The sequence below is a fragment of the Hermetia illucens genome, chromosome 5 (assembly GCF_905115235.1).
Source record: "Hermetia illucens chromosome 5, iHerIll2.2.curated.20191125, whole genome shotgun sequence".
Lineage (NCBI taxonomy): Eukaryota > Metazoa > Arthropoda > Insecta > Diptera > Stratiomyidae > Hermetia > Hermetia illucens.
In genome coordinates, this window is record NC_051853.1 from 100,016,204 (window position 1) to 100,035,381 (window position 19,178).

The following is a 19,178-nucleotide window of genomic DNA, read 5'->3' on the forward strand; positions in this document are numbered from 1 at the left end:
TACACGGCCATGAGAGAATTCGGTATCCCGACGAAATTAATAAGACTGACTAGGCTGACCCTGACGAATGTACGAGGCCAGATAAAAGCAGCAGGATCACTCTCGAGACCATTCAACATCAACAACGGTCTAAGGCAAGGGGATGCCCTATCATGCGTCCTCTTTAAATTGGCCCTGGAAAAAATGATTCGCGATGCAGACGTAAATGGGAGAGGAACCATCCTCTTCAGGTCCACCCGACTACTGGACTAAGCCAGCGATATTGACATTGACATGGAAAAAACAACCCGAGATGTACAGTCTACCTTCATCCAGATCCAGTAGGTGGCGCGAGATCTTGGGCTGCACATGAGTAAAAGCAAGACGAAGTACATGGTGGCAACGTCAGCGGTAAAAACCAAAGAACGAACAACATCAAATCTCACTGGCCAAGCGAAAACAAAAAAGATAGGAGACTACAACTTTTAGACCGTTGAAAATTTCTCCTATCTAGGGTCGAAAATCACAACCCATAACAGCTATGACTATGAAATCCGCGCATGGCTGTTGGCTGCCAACAAGGCCTATTTCAAAAACTTTTCCGCTCAAAACCTCTCACCATAGGGTCGAAGCTCTTAATGTACAAGACTATGATCTTGGCAGTCCTGATTATTTCTCGCAGACCTGGGATCTTAGGAAAAAAAAATTGCGAACTCTTGGGCGCGTTCGTGAGAAGAATCCTCCGAAGGATTTTTGGGCCGCTACATGAGGATGGACGATTCCATAGCCAGCATAACGACGAAATCTATGAGCGATATCACGACCGTCAGGTTGTGGGTAAAATCCGGCTCAACAGATTGCAGTGGGTGGGTCACCTAATCCATATGGATGAGGATGATCCAGCCCGGAAAGTCTATAACGGCAATATCTATGGTAGAAAAAGAAGACGAGGCAGACCCTGCCTAAGATGGAGCGATGGCGTAGGCCAGGACGCCAGACAGCTTTTAGGGATATCGAATTGTTGGACCTCGGCGCAAAACCGGAATGTCTGGACTTCCTTATTAAGGCATGCCTAGACCGGATACTGGATGATTATAATGATTATAAAAAACCAACCGTAGTTAATTATTTAAGTTTTTTTAATGCAGGCTATTTTTTACCAGTGCTTAAACCTATATGTTTTTCAAATTTATGCGGATTTGGCAGAGTAAGAAAAACTCTTTTACCTTCTGGTAGTTACATATCCACAAAGAATACACCCATTTATGTCGAATCCTGAAACATTTCCTTAATTGTTAAATAGACCATATTGATCATTTTCCTTTAACCAGAATCGCATCATATCTAAGTACCGTTCCGTAGAAATGGCGGATTTTAGTGCGTTTGGATTTGCAAAACTTTTGAGGGAATTGTTGATTGATTCTTCTTTATTCATTAGCAGAATTGGGAAAAACCCGATACAGCAGACGAAACCAAAAACCATATTTTTTCTCACTTCATTTCTTATGATCTGCAAGCTTGGTATATACTCGCAACCATTTTTTTCGAGGGTACTTTTGAATTCCCTATAGTAGACCTCTTCAATTAAATAATCCTTTTTGTTTTCTAAAACATCCAGTCTGGGGCTAGATGCCAAAAAGTAGTTCACGTCAATTCCTGGACTTCCAAACGCACTGTTCTGAAAATCGATCTGAAACATACGATTCAAATTATTTTAGATTCATTCGAAATAAATTTTTTATAAAGTGTGAATCGCGTTAAGTTCACTAAAAGATTACTCACTAAGACTGCATCCACTGGTGTTTGTTGAAGTTTGCAGTATTTAAATAGAAAGTTATTGGTCCACATATCGCCATGATTTAAGACTACTACATTGTCGGGTGAAATTTGCAAAGCATCTGTTAATCGGTTGAGCAATTTGTGTTCATCAAGTTTAATTAATTTTTCTGTGACTTCCTCGTATCCCTGCCAAGTTTTGGTGTGTTCGATAAGAAAATTCAAATTTTGACGAACGAATTTTTCGTGCCTTTTGACCTTCAAATCTAGGGATGAAAACAGTCCTCCTTGTAGCTCTCGTGTCTCTTTGATCACTGGGTTCTGCAATATGCAATTATATATTAACTACTAAGCAGATTAAGCCTGTACCTTACACTATCGATGAGTAAAATGGAAGCGGCGTGAAATTGTGCCAGCTTTTCCAGAACCACACGACAATGGTTTTCATCTAAGCCCACAGAGCGATCTGCTAAAGAATAATGTGAAGCCTTCATGTCCTCCAAAATAAATGTGGCTGCTGGCTCATCTACCGTATGGAAACATCTGTGGAAACAATTTTCGGTGAATAGGTAGAAAGTGACAGTCTTACATTTTTTATAGCAGGTAGGTAACAGCTAAATAATAATTTTGAAAAATTCCGTCGCCCATCATTACATAAAAAAATCCATCTTTCCCCATAAAAGTGGCTGAAAAAAATGCTCTGTAAATACGAAGCGTAAGATTGCCAGTGCCCCGCTAAGATGGAACTTGGGATAGAATTTGAGTTTGAAGACACCCCCAATTTCATAAATATTGCCACCCTCTCGAGAGCAAATCATCAACAAAAGATACCAGGACATCACACGTATGATTAGTGGGAGTGGGGAAGATAATTTGTTACTTTATACGTAGTTAAGACTAACGGGTTAATCATTGTGTAGATCAGTGTTATCCTGTTTCAGTGAACAATGAGACTTACCATCTTCCTTATAGCTTACAAATTTTCTAAGAGGCAAATGCCTAGATGCTGAAAACAGTATGTATTGAATTGGACGAAAGAATTTGGAAGTTACACTAGGTGTTGCGCAAGGGTCATACTGAATATATGTACATATATAAACATAACTGAAAAATTATTTCTGCAAAATAGCATACAGAAATATTATTTTTGCATTATGGGTGAAAGCGTTCAAAAATTTTCCAGCAGATCTCGATGTCAGGCTTTGTTATGATGACTTTCTCCCAACTTGGTAAGTGCTAATCATTTCAACTCTTTTTAAGGTTTTGTTTGAAAATAAAACCTTATTAAAATCGGTTCAATGTCTGTCTGTCTGTCTGTCCGTCTGTCTGTCTGTCTGTCTGTCACAGGCACTTTTCTCATAAACGGCTATACCAATTGACACGAAATTTGGTGAGAAGGTGAGAACTGTGGACCCCCAGACATGCAGTGAGTGATATCCTTCTAAGTTGAATTTAGGGGGGTTCCCATACATGTAAAAAGGTGGTGTAAAACTTTTTTCACTGAATGTAGCCATGTGGGGTATCAAATGAAAGGTCTCAATTAGTACTTTTCGAAGCCAGTCTTAGTTTTGAGATTTGTTAAAAAGGCGGAGAGTTGGAGGGGTGGAGTGTGATGATTTTTTAACGGGGCCATTCTCAGAAACTACCCAGCCGAAAAATCTGAAGAAAATCATGAAGCTGCCGATGTATGGTGCCCAGGCCTCAAAATACTCTCCATATCGATATCTATTCAAATTAAGTTAATAATAGTATATAACCATATTTTTGGGGAAATTGAGTAAAACCCCCCTTAAGTTTATCCCAGAGTTATAAAAGTTGGTAGTAGTATAAAATATAATAGGAGGCATATTATCCCTAAGCTTGATCAAAATCATACTATTACTAACAAAGTTATAGTAACTCAAAGTTGACTCTCCCCTGTAAATTTTCTGCATCTGAAGTGGGTAGTCAGACATGCTAAATGCAAATACATAACGGGCTACGTACAAATGGAATAGTTCAACACTTAAATATACTTACAGAAGAAGCAAACAAAACCTTTCATACCTGAAGCGCCCAGCTTCCGGTCTCCAGTTCCAAGTTGAACTGCTATCGGTTACGCTTTTGAGTCTGCTAATATCTCCTGATTAGTTATTCGCCTTGGGTAGTATAATACATCCTACCTTTGCGTTATCGAATACTTGTCTTTTCTTTATGTAGACCTTCTAAGTGGGTCATGTTTCTCTACAGTATAGCAGGATTGTCCTGGCACAAATACCATCCTAACTAGTTTCAGCTTTTTGTTTGTATCAATATCGACACCACCGAATGTAGCCATGATGTCGCCCATTCTCCCAATTCAATTCAATGCCTGTTTTCCATCAGTCTGCCACAACCAATTTAGTCCTAAACGGCTGTAACTTTTGTCACGAAATTTGGTGAAGACGTCTGGTCTGTCAATCCCCCTACATGCAATAAGCGACAGAATGTTACGTTGGTTGTCTTCAAATTAAAAATTTGGCCCAACTCCTGTTGTATTCGAACAAATTACAAATCAAAAGGGACAAAATTAAAGAGGGAGGGTAATGAAAATAACAAAAGAAATATAAAATGAAAGATCGCCTTGGAAGATATTTTTCTCGTTGGAAAACCCCAATATCTTAAAAGAGGTGAACGATGTTAGGAGACTAGATTCCCACGAGAGTCTCCACATCTGGAAAATTCCCCTCGAAAAAGGCCAAACACCGAGATAGGCAACAATTTTTCCATCTTGGTGGAACTTTTAGGAAGGACTAGGAGAAGAATAGAAGCCTAATTAAGATATTATAAACACAAGAACAGCTAAAGAAAATGTTGAAAAAATTTTTCTGAAGATAATAACACTGAAAAAGGGGGCAGTTGGTCCCCGAAATACGAATTTGTTTAAATGAGATACTTTTAGCCAATAAAACGGAACATCTTTCATTTTAAGACTTGGGCTAACAAATGATCTCCTAATCCAAACCAAAGAAATATCTTATAAATGACTTCGCTGCAGCCAGCCCCAAGCTCGCTTGTGAAGAGCAATGAAAGGATAGCTTCAGTGCGAATGCCTATAGGCTACCGGCGCGTTTCAAATATTAGATGAGGAAAGTGCAGGAAAACTGTACACGGCCATAAGAGAATGACCAATGTGCGAGGTCAGATAAAAGCAGCAGGATCACTTTCAAGACCATTCGACATCAACATCGGTCTACGACAAGGGGATGCCTTATCATGCGTCCTTTTTAACCTGGCCCTTGAGAAAGTGATCCGTGATGCTGAAGTAAATGCAAGAGGTACGATCCTCTTTAAGTCCACCCAACTACTGGCCAATGCTGATGATATCGACATAATGCCTTCTTCCAGATTGAGCAGGCGGCGCGAGATCTTGGGTTGCACATCAATGAAGGTAAGACAAAATATATGGTGGCAACGCCAGCACCGAAAACCAACCAACCAACAACATCAAACCGCACTGGTCAAACGGGAAGAATAAAGATAGGAGAATACAACTTTGTGACCGTTGATAATTTATCCTATCTAGGGTCGAAAATCACAACCGATAACAGCTATGATGATGAAATCCACTCATGGTTGTTGTCAGCCAACAGAGCCTATTTCAACTTACAAAAACTGTTCCGCTCGAAACGTCTCAACATAGGGTCAAAGCTCTTACTGTACAAGACAGTGATCTTCCCAGTCCTCATCTATTCCGCGGAGACTTGGGTTCTTAGCAAGAAGAATTACGAGCTCTTGGCCGCTTTCGAGAGAAGAATCCTGCGAAGAATTTTTGGCCGTCTACTTGAGGATGGATAATTCCATAGCCTACATAACGACGAAATCTATGAGCGATACCATGACCGTCCGGTTGTGGATAAAATCCGGTTCAATAGATTACGGTGGGCGGGTCACTTAATCCGTCTGGATGAGGATGATCCAGCCCGAAAAGTCTATAGAGGCAATATCTATGGTAGAAAAAGAAGACGAGACAGACCCTGCCTAAGATGGAGCGATGGCGTAGGCCAGGATGCCTGTCAGCTTTTGGTGATATCGAATTGGTGGTCCTCGGCGCAAAACCGGGATGTCTGGAGTTCCTTATTAAGGCAGGCCTAGACCGAATTCCAGTTGTAGCACCGTTGATGATGATGATGAAAGTGCAGAAACCATGTAGTCTTGCAGATTATTCACTCCTGGTTTATAAGTATAGAATGCAAATTCTTTAAATGAGAAGAAAGAAAAATTTGAGGTTCGCTACGGATTGTTTGACTAGGTGACTGGGTCACCTGTCGGTAATGAACAGCATGGTACCGAACCCTTTAATCGTGGGGTGGTTCCACATGCAGGCATCACGATGACCAGTACCATAATTCCGCTTACTGCAAATGCTCTGCAGTGATCGGTGGCGGCCACTTTAGCAGGTTCGTGTAGGCAACAGATAAGGTGGACTGAAGAACTGAACCTCTTTACCATTCGTTCCTATCATGGAATAACAACGGCGCCCCTTATTGCATTGCAACTTCGAGTGTTGGCCGAAATATATGCACGTGACTATGCAGTAGTTCCAAAATCAATACCGCTTTATTAGTTGCAACGACATCAGGAAACTTGTTCGACTTGGGGTCACCGCGGAAACTGGTGATGAAGTTTCGATGCGGACAAGGGCCACGGCATCAACAAGCACAGCCGAAACACTTGTCTTTGCGTCTGACTAAAGACTTGGCTGAAGTTAGGGGCCAATTCCAAAGGGCTTTAATAGAATTTTCGAAAGTAGGTCCTTTGCCTAGCCCAGGTATTCGCAGGTCCTATGCATTTATAGCAACTTCGAGAATTTCATCACAAATGAATGATGAGGTTGCATCTCGACTATGTGCTGATATGTCACTACTGGAACTACAAATACTTGTGTATTGTGGTGTAGTTGCGGCTGTCTGGTTGAATTGTTAACAGATTCGCTCCGATGTTATTGGTTTGAGTGACCGATGAGTTTCACTATTGAAGATTCGTCTGGAACGTCGGCATCACTCATTGGAGCAGGACATTGCTAAGCTGACTCAAATCAGTGGTGGCAATGCCAACAGGCGGGTTAGAAATAAAGTGCAGAGGGTTTACCAGAACTACGTTACCCGTAGTTAAAATTCTGGACACACTAAAACAAAAACTTTCTGTTGTATGTAGTCGGTTACGACAGTATCGCCAAATCCACTAAAAACGTGTCCAGAATGCAACGTTACGCGATGTGCCAGCGGAGTTTTCTCAGGTCTCTCAACGAATTCCAATAGGTCGTCCAGACAGTACAGCTTTCGGTAACTGAAGCGTATGAATATTGGGGTGAACGTTGGGGGTTGTTACTGTGTGGAATACTACCGAAAGCAACCGCTATGCCACTTTCCGGATGTTACTGAAAAGGAGGTTTGTCGAGCCATAAACAGCTCGAAGAACTGTAGAGGCCCAGGTCTGGATCGAGTGCAGAACCTCTGGTACAGAAAGTTCACCAGCATACATGGTCGGCCGGCACACAGCATAAAGAAGGTCAATTGAGTTTTTTTACTGAGGAAGAGGACAACTGGTCCTCAAAATACCGGTATATGAGGAATAAAAAATTCACTATTCTGCATTTTAAAAATAAAATTTGGCTTTTTTTCTTCATTACAGAATTTTTGGTTAGTTACTACAGCTAACTAATTTAGATTAGCAACCATTGTAAGAAGGATGTGAAATAATAACTGATAGTAGAGGTGCGCTAAATATCACCTTAGCAAATGATGAGTTATCAAATCATTTTTCGAAAAAATATCTTAACCAACAACTTTCATTACCCTTATCGCTTGCATGACGATACATCACCAACATTGCATATTATGTTCGACAGCCGATGTGATCAAATATGGCGAGAGGCATATTGGTATGCACTTGTATAGCACTTAAGGGGGTCATCCCGTGTGTCTGGTTGGAGAAATCGATTTTTTTTTGCATGAATTGTATTTATATATAGTGGAGAATATGTGGGCAAAAGGATTTTCCGATATTCCGAGTCTTTCAGAAATTACAGTGTTAAACAGGTAAGGAGTTTGCAGCCGCAGCTAGAGTACTCGATGAGAAAGAGCATCGAATCTTTTTTTACCTGTTTGTTTTTTACCTGAACCTTATAAATTCGAACAGAGGTATAAATATAAAAAGATGGAAAACCAATCAATTGTCTAAACTTATCTGCTGTTTGGAATAAAAAGGATAATCCAGTCTAGAGTGAGCACTGAGAGGCTTTCAAGCTATACTTAGTTATATTTTGTTGTAAGTATTGTGCTGTTTGTGTGTTCAGTAATTTTTTTAAATGGATCGTACGAAGGGAGATCGTTTTAACATTCAACGTCATGCTCGCACTATTAAACGAGTATTTCATGGGAATCGATACTTATCAGAGAAGAAAAAGGACTTCGCATCAACATCAGCAAAGAAACTTTTAGCAAGCATGAACATGGATGTTCCAATTGCGACAAGTTTTGCATATTGTATATTGGATTTTGCTGGAGTTTTCTCCGGTATTTCTGAAAATTTCTGCAAATAATAAAATATACGTAGTAGTAAAAAAGGACTGCGTAGGACATGTCGAGAATAGAATGGGAACGCGACTTAGAAATGCAAAGAAGAATCACAAAGGCAATGGTGGAAAAGGGGCTAGAAAACTTACTGATAAGGTTATTAACGACGTCACTACATTGTTTGGGCTAGCTATTCGTCGACACGCAAATTCGATAGAAGGAATGAAGCAAGAAATTTTGGCAATTTTCTTCCATAAATGTTCTACAGACGAAAATCCTCAGCATCAAAATTGTTCAGCAGGCGAGGGCAGTTGGTGCAAATAAGCAAAGCGGAAGCTAAAGGAGAACTGAATAGTTTCCACCACGAGAAGGCACCTTTAACTGAAGAAGTTCAAACAGTTATCAAACCAATCTACGAAGATTTGTCACGAGATGATCTCTTGAACAGATGTTTTGGAACAGAGACCCAAAATAAGAATGAGTCGTTAAATGCATTGATCTGGACTTTCGCTCCTCAACATCGTAGGTCGTAGAAATAGCCACTTTTTTGGCTGTTATTATTTTCAATGAAGGATTCAATGGCATTCTCAAAATCCTAGTGAGAATGGGATGTCAAGTTGGTCACATATGTCAAGTTTATGTCGACCGCCGTAATGAAGCGCGAATTTGGCGTTCCGAACGACGATCGACTTACCTCGCTAAAAGAGCCACAATTGACACCAGAGAGCAACAATCGGCCTTACAAGACTTTTTTGAAGAAACGGAGGGTGCTCTCTATGGACCAGGTATAGCAGATTAATGGTGAGTGAAAATTTCACTGTTGATAATCACATTTAAATTTTCAAATGCGTTTTTCTCGAAACTGCATCTTGAAAATCGGCTCGGTAGCTCAAAATCTATCTAACCAAATTCTTTGAAATTTTCACGACTTCTTCAATATATATTTCTACTGTCCGCAAACTAGGATAATTGCAATCGGACTGGTCGTTTTTTTTATTCATAAAAAAACCGGAAAAAAACACCAAAATCCAAAAAATTAACTTTAAAAGCCCACCAAAAATTTGCCTTTTAATATTTTCTAATTATCTTGTTTGCGGACCGTAGAATATTGTCCACATTAAAATGCCGTTTAGTTTTTTTTCCTCAGATGAACACAGCGCCCTCCAGCGTGGTAGCAGAAAGACTCCTTTTTTGGACATGGGTGCATAAATTGATATGTATTCTGAAAATTAGCTAGGATATCAAGCTGAAAAATTTATCACATATACTAGAGACATCAATAAACATATGGTGAAAAAATCACGTTTCAATCTTTATCCAATCCTCCAAAATAATTTTTCAAAAAAGGCAAAAAAACGGCCTTCACACGGGATGACCCCCTTAAGTATATATTTTTCGTTGTTTCGTATTCCTAATAAATTTAGCATATATTCTATGACCTACTCAAGTGGAAATAATGTAAAAAAATTACAGATAAAAAAAACAAATTTTTTTTAATTGATTTCGTGTAAAACAAAACCTCATTAAAATCGATTGACTGCCTGTCTGTCTGGGCTGTCTATCACACGCATTTTTCTCCAAAACAGCTAAAACGATCCAAACGAAATTTGGTGTACATATGGAAACTATGAAATCCCATCCATACAGTGAGTGACATAAATTTACGTGGAGTTTAAAGGGGGGCTCTCCATATATACAAAGGGGGGGGGGGTGTAACAATTTTCTCATGGAATTTGAGGTGGGGTACCAAATGAAAGGTCTCAATCAGTACTTTCCGAATGTAATATTAATTTTATAAACTATAATTAATTATAAATTAACTTACTAATATTAGTTACCAACTTTCATAAATTGACTGAAAAATCCGACTTAAGTTCATCCTAGGACTACCAAATTTTGCGCCAGCATAGAAGACAGTATTTCGTATACAAATGCCATGGAAATTTGGTAATTAACGCCAAAGTTATAACAGTTCAAACTTAGCAATTTCGCGCGAATTTAGTGGTTCTAAAACCATGCAAATAAAATGCTGACGTCACAATTAACGAGAATAATCGACATTCGCGAGAAATATTAAAGTCGCATTTATGAAGAATCTACTTTATCCCAGCCTTGTTAAGGTTTTTTGTAAAACACTTATGTGGAATCTAAGCCTCGAAAGATGTCCCATTCCGATATCTGCTCAAATAAACTTATTAATAATATATTGACAACTTTGAGAAATTGATTGAAAAACCCCCCTTAGGTTCATCCTAAGAGTACTAAATTTTGTACAGCGTAGAGGACAGTACGCGAATAGGCAAGTCAAGTTTCATGAAATCCAACTACTAACGTCAAAGTTATCGCAACTTATCAATTTCGTGGGAATTTACCGCATTCTAACCCGTACAAATAAGATGCAAACGTCATAATTAACGACAATAATTGACATTCGGGTAAAATATTAACATTCCATTCATGAAGAATCAACTTCCCTGCTTCTTTTTTGCCTCTGCTCTAGATTCAGTTCTTCACATTTGCTAATAATATTAAACTTCGAGTGTGAAGTGTATGATGTTGGCTATTATCAATACTGTGCTTTCCATCAAATTATTTCTTTAAATCGCTTTCTAAAAACTAGAGGGCTATGGAATTTTTAACTATGTACACAGGGAGATCCCATGCACTCATCGCTCCTCACATAGGGAAACACAAAACACAAAACTTTTTATAGTTGAAGCGTCATGCTTGCGGTTTCCCGACTGGTTACCTTTCATTTGAAAATTTTAGGCTTGTCCTATTTACCGAGGCAAGGCGGTAAAACGGTTCCTCTGGAACTGCAAAGTCTTAGGAAATTAACCAGATGACTTCTAAATTATGCTTCCAAAAGCAATAAGAATGTAGACTGGTTGAACTTCCGAACATTCCAAATGAGAGTCCTTTAGAGTATACTATGAGGAACTGAAAGGATGCCTTGCAGGGTCCCTAATAAGGATGGATTGGTTGATTTTTAGACCCCGGTTAGAACTTTCACGAACTTCTGAGTTGAGTTTTTCTGCACACCCAGCAACACACCCTTTGAACACTGGAAAGCACCTAGCATAGATGGCATCTATCCAACGAAGATAAAGAAGTATATATATCACTTAGAGCAACTTCTAAGAAATATTTTTCGAGGATGTCTTGTTCCGGGCTACGTGCCTGCATCTTGGCAGAAGGATAAGATAGTCTTCATATCCAAGCCTGGGAAAGATGACTATTCATATTTAAAGAGCTTCAGACAAATCAGCTTAACATCATTTTCGCTCAAATGTCTGGAGAGACTGGTTGAACTGAGATGGCATCCTCTTAATGACAAACCAACACACTTACCAACATGGAAAATCCTGTTTGGGTTCACTCTTTGTAGATTCAATGCGGTGGAACTAGTTTGCATACCCAGTCCTTCTAGCGTAGAGGCAAACGAAATCTCGGACACTTTAGCAAAAGTGGGTTCAATTTCCGCTGCATCTTTACCAGAACCAGCAATTGAAATGTCAGCAGTATTGGCTGATAATGTTGCTATCAAAAACTGGGAACAAGTTTGTCATAATGGCAGGTTCAAGGGCCTTAATGCTGTTAAACACACCAAACTTTTCTTGTCAAAACCAAACAAGCATTCAGCAAACATACTTGGAGAAAAATGGTGGACATTATGACTGGCTACAACTCACTAGCTGGCATATGTTCAGACTGGGAATTCTCCTAGATGATACGTGCCCATCCTGCTTGACAAGGCACGGAACTATGGACGCCTATGGCCGAATCAGGCATGACATTTTTTGTGCTTATGTACTATAAGTGCGGCGCGAAGCGAATACAATAGACAGCTAGGTTCTGAGAGGGTTAAATAGAGCAGTCACTCGGTAGAAAGTTAGTCTACTCACAGTTTCCGCTTTTTGAGCACCACATTGAGAAGCAGGATCGACGTTACATTTAAATAAACAAATCAAATATAACATGGATCTCATTGAATTTCTACCATGAACCATCAAATTCATAATTCATCTCCTAAAAAGGAGGATTATCACGTTCAGGGTAAGCGTAAAAGTAGCGACAACGAAAGTGCTTCGAACAGGTAGCGCGCCTGTAAACAAGAGTATTACTCAATCTATATGACCCTGAGATTTAGTTAAACATCGTGCAGGAGGTAAAGCATAACAGACCCATAACAGCAATATTTGCAAGTCATAGCGGTGCTGCCCCGACGGTATTTCACCGAATTTTACGATATATTTACAGACGTGATGGATTGCTCATACAATCGCTAACGCGAGCAATTAATAAAGCGGTTGTATGTAAGCCGGGAGGAGAAAATGAGACAGCTCGCGGAGGACACATACATGACTGACAAGAAACCCTCCCAGTTCTTCCGTCCTCTCGCACTGTCCCGGCGGTATGCCAGTTCCAGTACCGCTGATGAGGAGTCCATGGTTAGGATGTCAAGCTCGATCAGTTTCTGGGACGTGTATCCGAAGTCAGCATTTAGCAGAAGTGATTAAAGCTTCGCTGAATTTAGCAAAAGTTCTAGTATTAGAACGCTCTCGCAGTCGCCAGAGCCTAACTTTGTAGAACACTTGTAGAATGCTTTAAAGAAGTCTGTAGTATTTCATCGGTATAATAACAATAAAGGTGAATTGTGGGAAAAAGTGCAGGAATTAAGGTACAACGTCTTTAATAAAGTTACTATAAATTTGTTGATTGACCCAGAAGATGCCAAGAAGTGCTTAAAGTCAAAAGATAGGCCTTAAATTTAAGGTAGGGAAAATTATGTGTTCATGCAAGAGAACTGCTTTTTACATATTTTTATTTATTTCCGAGTTATCACAATCTTTGCAGATGCCGGATTTTACCTAATACTAGCACTAAGTGCCAAGCATTTAGGCTCGGGTGATCCTACTTACTACTGCTGTAAGCAGAACTATGTTCCGGATGCATAAGCCAGTGAAGGGATAGCGAATACATTCAATGCGCTTATCTTATTCTTCCCCGAGAGATGCGATTTCAGCACCAGCTTTACACGTCGCAGGAATTCGGACAGCAGAGCACCCTTCAGATCATCAATTTGAATATGGGTTCCTTCAAGAATTCCTATGTACTTGTAGAAAGTCTGTCTCGGTCATAGCTTTGATGTGGAGGTCACCAATGTTATGTCCGGCATGCGGCTCGTAATGGTCTTTGCGGATAGCTTGGATTCGACATTTGTCTAATCCAAACTCCATCCGAATATCACGGCTGAACATTTCTACTATTCGCAGCAGACTTCAAGCATACAGCTTGATGTCATCTAAGTACATCAAGTGTGTCAGTTGACACTTAGCACGTAGGCCATACTTTATTGGAAAACCATGCCCTCTAGCATCATTCAGTAGCCATGAAAGGGGGTTCAGTGCCATACAAAACCAAAGGGGACCCAACGAATCCCCCTGGAAGATACCCCTCTGTATACCGATGGGCTCTGAGGTATTAGCACCCTCAGATGTACGCACCGATAAGGTGGCATGCCACCCTTCCATGACTGTCGCCAAAAACTTTATTAGTTTCGGATCAATGCGATACAGATGTAGGATATCGATTAGGCAGGTATGCGGAACGCTATCAAAAGCCTTGGCATAATCGATATAGCAACTGAAGAGGTTTCTTTGGCCTCTAGTTGCTGTCCTTTTATTATTATTATTATTATTCATTAATTTGAAGTTAATAGCAACTTAAAGAATATATTTGGGTAATTCGATATTCAAATATACGCCTGAAAGTTTACCTGGCCTCATAATACAAATACCATACTTACTGTGGAGCAAATTTCACATCTCTCAATATCTGGTGCAATTTTGGCAGTATACCCACATACATTCTTTTTTCCTTAGTAAATGAGTTCACTTCAAAACCGACTTTATCGCCCACATTACACATCTTGCATATTAAAGAAATCTTCTTGGCTGTAGAGTCTTCCACTGAATAAAGAGCTTCAACACGGTAAAGCCAACTGGAAAAATAATCACCGCCCTCGGCTCCCATTGAAAACTTCAATCGAATGATTCGAAGATTTCTGCAGCCCAATCCTTTTGAAAGCGCTTCCTCGAAAAATTTTTCGTCAAAATATTCTGTAATCTTGCAGAAACTATTTGCATCGGCCACCGCCATATTGTAACTCACTCTGGGAACACAACTTCAAAGCAGTAACTTCCAAATGCAATTGCTTTCAGCCGTTTAAGTATACACACGCTCTTATTATGAAAGATCTGGGCTGAAGTGCACTTAAAAGATAAAGCGAAGAAATGAGCACAAGTCACCACATCGTCAGCTTACTAAATAACAATGAAGTGCATACAATATCAGTTACTCCAGCGATGATGATGATACTGGGCATTGTTTTAGCAGATGTTAATTGTGAATATTCATATTTCATGTACTTTTGTGCAGGAATTTACTTCAGCCTGTACCACTTCACAGTTGTTGGCGAGAGAAGTAATCACGTAATTTTCAAACCACGATAGTAAAATTTTCCAATTTTCCGGCTTCCGTACACCTTGATTATATTACTACCTACCATGGCACAATGCCTTTGCAGCCAGGAAGAAAATGAAAAGGAATAAACACCCTTGAATTCAATCCTGTTCTCAGTTCTGCCAGCTATTAAAAGACCGGGGCTTCTAAATAAGGTCAGAAACGCTTGAAAAAAATCCCTTTGAAATCACAGATTAAGAAATTCCTCCGTTAACAACGCGTGAACAAAGAGAATAAAGCGCCATCAGCACCGCGAAGAAAAAAGCTTTTACTGAAAGTGAAATGTAAAATGCTTGCCGGAATTTTTCGTGCGAATATTTCCTTTGGATACATTAGATCAAAAGAAATACCCCGAAATCAACTTTATACATTTGCTGCTTTTTGGTGTACATTTGGTAACTTTATTTTTCACCCCCGTGTAAAAATTACAATGAGGTTAGCTTTCAGTAACTGAAAAGGAATTTCATTCGTATGTGCATACGTAAATGCGTAACATGTATCCTTTTTATTTGAAACGGCTTAGAAGGGAGCAAGCGATGGAACTTCCATTCCCTGAAGAGTAAGAAAGCCGTGAAATGTACATAACTGGGGGTGAACGTGGGCGAAGTTTTATTTGATATTATTTGTATCACCTTCGCGATTAAGATTTTTTTGAAAACATTCGTAACGCGTACTTTGGATAATGTGATATGACCTGTGATTTAAGACGACTATTAAGAGCACGTTTAATCTATTTTCACCCACCTAACATTTGACATATCTTATTACTGCAAGTATATGAAAACTCAATCCATGGGAAATTACTCTCCCATTAATATTGCAGTTGCTTGTGTTCCCCACCCTTCCATCCTTGTTTTCTTACTACATAAATGATTTCCTTCCTTATTTACCTGTTCCTGTCCTCAATTTGGGAGCTTGAAATTTTTAAGATTTTGTGTGCAATAAAACCTGATTTCCTCTATCATTTCATAGATTCCTTCATTTATCCAATTATCGGTCTCCTTGATTTCGTGTGGCACCATGCTATCATCTGCGAAACCGATAACGGTCACCTTTTGGGCAGCTCTAACTTCAAAGTTCCATCACACATTATTAGCCAAGAAAGAGGGCCGAGAGCTGATCCTAGTAGAACCCCACAGGTTGCCCTATGTTTCTTAGGTCCATCGTCCAAATGATAACGCATTAGCGTATGTACACTCTTGCGAAGAATCTCTATGGCAGTGCGCACCAGGTATTTAGGAGTGCTTAATTCGACTAAAGTCGCAATTACTTTATTCCATTTTGTAGTATCAAAGGTATTCTTCACTTCGAGAGTAATCCTCCCCAATATTGTCACCTTCTGATTGCATTGACAGTAGATATTGATTGCCTTTCGGAATCCAAGATGCCTACCTGGAAGACCGCCCTTTCTGTGGTTGAAGATGACACGTTCGAAAAGTTTGCGATGTCGTTTAATAGGTATATAGGCTTATAAGATGAAGTATTACTGAAAGCTTTATTTGGCTTCATGATTAGCATAAGCTTCGGTTTCCTCCACTTTTCCAGGGAAATCCCATCTTTGAGGCACGTCGTAAATGTTTCAGTGAACCCCCTTGAACTGTTTTGACTCTCACTATCAGAGCTTTATTTTCCACAATCTTCCTGGTGGCTTCCAGGATTTCCTCAGTGGTTACGTCGGGAATCTCATCGAAATCTACCTAGGCAGTGGGTAGGTTCGATTCATTTAAAACTTCTGGGAATAGGGCACTAATAATATCCCGTAGCAAATCAGGGTTGGTGATCGGTGGTGAGCGTTTATCCTTGATTGATGCCATGTCTGTCTTGTATGCACACTCCATGGACCGGAGTCCGCTTCCTTGTGTAACCTCTTGAAGTGTTGCAGTTCTTTCCTCGCCTTTTTATATTGATTGTGTCCGTCAGTCTGTTCGTTCGTCAGACAAACAGGTTGTCAGTCTATCTGTCGCACGCACATTTCACAGAAAAGGTTGTACCGATTGACACCAAATTTAGTGGAAATATGTGAACGGCCACGCATTCAGAGAGCTACATCTTTTTATCTGGAAGTTAAGAGAGGTTTCCATACATGTAAAAGGGGGTGTAAAAGTTTCTTCAACAAAGTATAGTCACGTGGGGTGTCTTTAAGATAAGAAATACAACTCATTTTAATCTATTTAATGGTATCTATATCTAGAGTATAATGTTAACCCGCAGTAATTTGCATGCAAGGTGTTAGGCTTGATTTTGTAAATAATGATGGTAATAAACTCGTGGTTGGCTCCCATAGCTTACTTCAAAATACAAATGATAACGGACTGCGGATTATTCAATTAGTAATGTCCTACGACATTGTTGTTGGAAGTACCTGGTTTGCGCGGAAAGCGGTGCATAAACATATGTGGGCTTCTCCAGATAGAACCACTTTCAACCAAATTGACCACATGTTGATCGAACGCGGCCACCTCTCAGCTTTGACGAATGTCAGAACATATTGTCGGGGCAATATAGACTCCGATCACACCGATCTCGTTGGCATGGTGCTCCGAGCTCGTATTTCATCACTTCCCTGAAAATCAGGTGAAAGTGAACACTAATGCCATCCACAAAACAGCCATCTGCAACATCTATAAGAGGAAAATGGATGCCGCAATAACCGCAGTCAACAGAGATCCTGGAGATGAAGCATCAACAAATGAGTCGGAAAGACTGGTTTGACGATGAATGTAAGCTAGCAACGGAACGGGAGAATGCCGCATACCGAGTAATGTTGCATTCTCAAAGATCGTGGGCACGCCCGGGGACGATTTTCTTCGAGCGGAGAAGCAGGCCTGTGAACTAGAAAATTACAAGGAGCAACCGCACCAGGCTCACAACTTTCTCCAATAAATCAGCAAAATGAAGCCTTATACACTTCGATGTTCATGCTGCCGAGACAAAGAGGGAAATCTGAGAGGTTGAGTACTTTGATGAACTACTGAACAACCAGAACATCGGCGAGTTGGTGGTCCCGCCAACTGAAGACGATGGACAAATATTGCCACCACCAAGTTTTTTTTTTTTTTTTTTTTTGGAGTAGGGTAGGTGAATGCGTTTACGCACAGAGTGTTGGACTCCCGCAAAAGCACGCTGGCGGACTACCAACTAAACACCTCCCTGTCATCAGAGAACTAGCCTGGAACCGTTTGACACATTACTTCGGGCTAGCCCTCCCGCTCTCCCGGCTTTGGGAGCCTTCAAGTCAGGGAATTCCTTTCACCAACGGGAGGGGAGGGGAGGAAGGGAGTTGTTAGTTCAGGGAACCCCTTACCGTCCGATCCCTCTGCCGGTCGAGTTCAATCTTCTTCGTAGTAAGAAGAGCCCGAACATAATGCGCAATACGATTCCAGCTGCCAGTGCTCTTCAGCATCTCTCTGACAATGTTGTCTGGAGAGAGCTCCCCTGTGTCTGCATAAAGCTGCTGGCGGAGGCCATCCCACCTCTCGCAAGAGAAAAAGGTGTGTTCAGCGTCATCCGGCACTCTATTGCAGAACACACAATCAGGAGATCGCGCCTTCCCAACCCTGTGCAGGTAAGACTGAAAACCTCCATGCCCACTTAGAAGTTGGGTAAGGAAGTAATCAATCTCACCGTGCTTTCTGTTCAACCACGGGTCTAATTTGTCGATGAGCCGCGCAGTCCACTTGCCCCTTGGCTCATTTTGCCAAGAAACTTGCCACTCGTTAAGGGTGCGTTAACGTTCTTCACGGGCAACCACCAAGTTTAGGAGAAACATTCCGTGCAATTCATCGGCTTAAAAATCATAAGTCGCCAGGAGCCGATGGAATTACAGCCGAATTGGTTAAATATGGAGGTGACCAATTACACCAAGTGGTTCATCAACATGTGCTCAGAGTGTGGGATAGCGGATCAATACTTGACGACTGGCAGCGAGGCATTATCTGTCCCATACATAAAAAGGGAGATATCACACAGTGCAGCAATTATAGAGGTATCAGGTTGCTGAGTACAATTTATAAGATATTCTCTGCTATCTTGCTAGGCCAGATAGCCCCATACGTCCAAAACATCATTAGCCCATACGAAAGAGGCTTCACTCCAGGCAAATCAGCAACAGATCAGATTTTCTCTCTGCGGCAAACGATGGAAAAACTATTAGAATATGGACAACAGTTGCATCATCTATTCATCGACTTTAAAGCCGCCTATTATAACATAGCCAGGGTAAAACTGTACACGGCCATGAGAGAATTCGGTATCCCGACGAAACTTATAAGACTGACTAGGCTGACCCTGACCAATGTGCGAGGCCAGATAAAAGCAGTAGAATCACTCTGCAGACCCATACGACATCAACAACGGTCTACG

The 19,178-nt window shown here is 40.5% G+C and overlaps 1 protein-coding gene across 1 annotated transcript; it reads right to left on the reverse strand.

Moving 5' to 3' along the window:
* Positions 1-1,100: 1,100 nt before the first annotated feature.
* On the reverse strand, positions 1,101-14,635 carry LOC119657344. Its single transcript, XM_038064218.1, has 4 exons — positions 14,101-14,635; positions 2,130-2,298; positions 1,762-2,076; positions 1,101-1,669 (listed from the first exon to the last, which is right to left on the reverse strand). The coding sequence occupies exons 1-4, from the start codon at positions 14,451-14,453 to the stop codon at positions 1,268-1,270; spliced, it is 1,239 nt and encodes a 412-aa protein (XP_037920146.1). The 5' UTR covers positions 14,454-14,635; the 3' UTR covers positions 1,101-1,267.
* Positions 14,636-19,178: the final 4,543 nt, after the last annotated feature.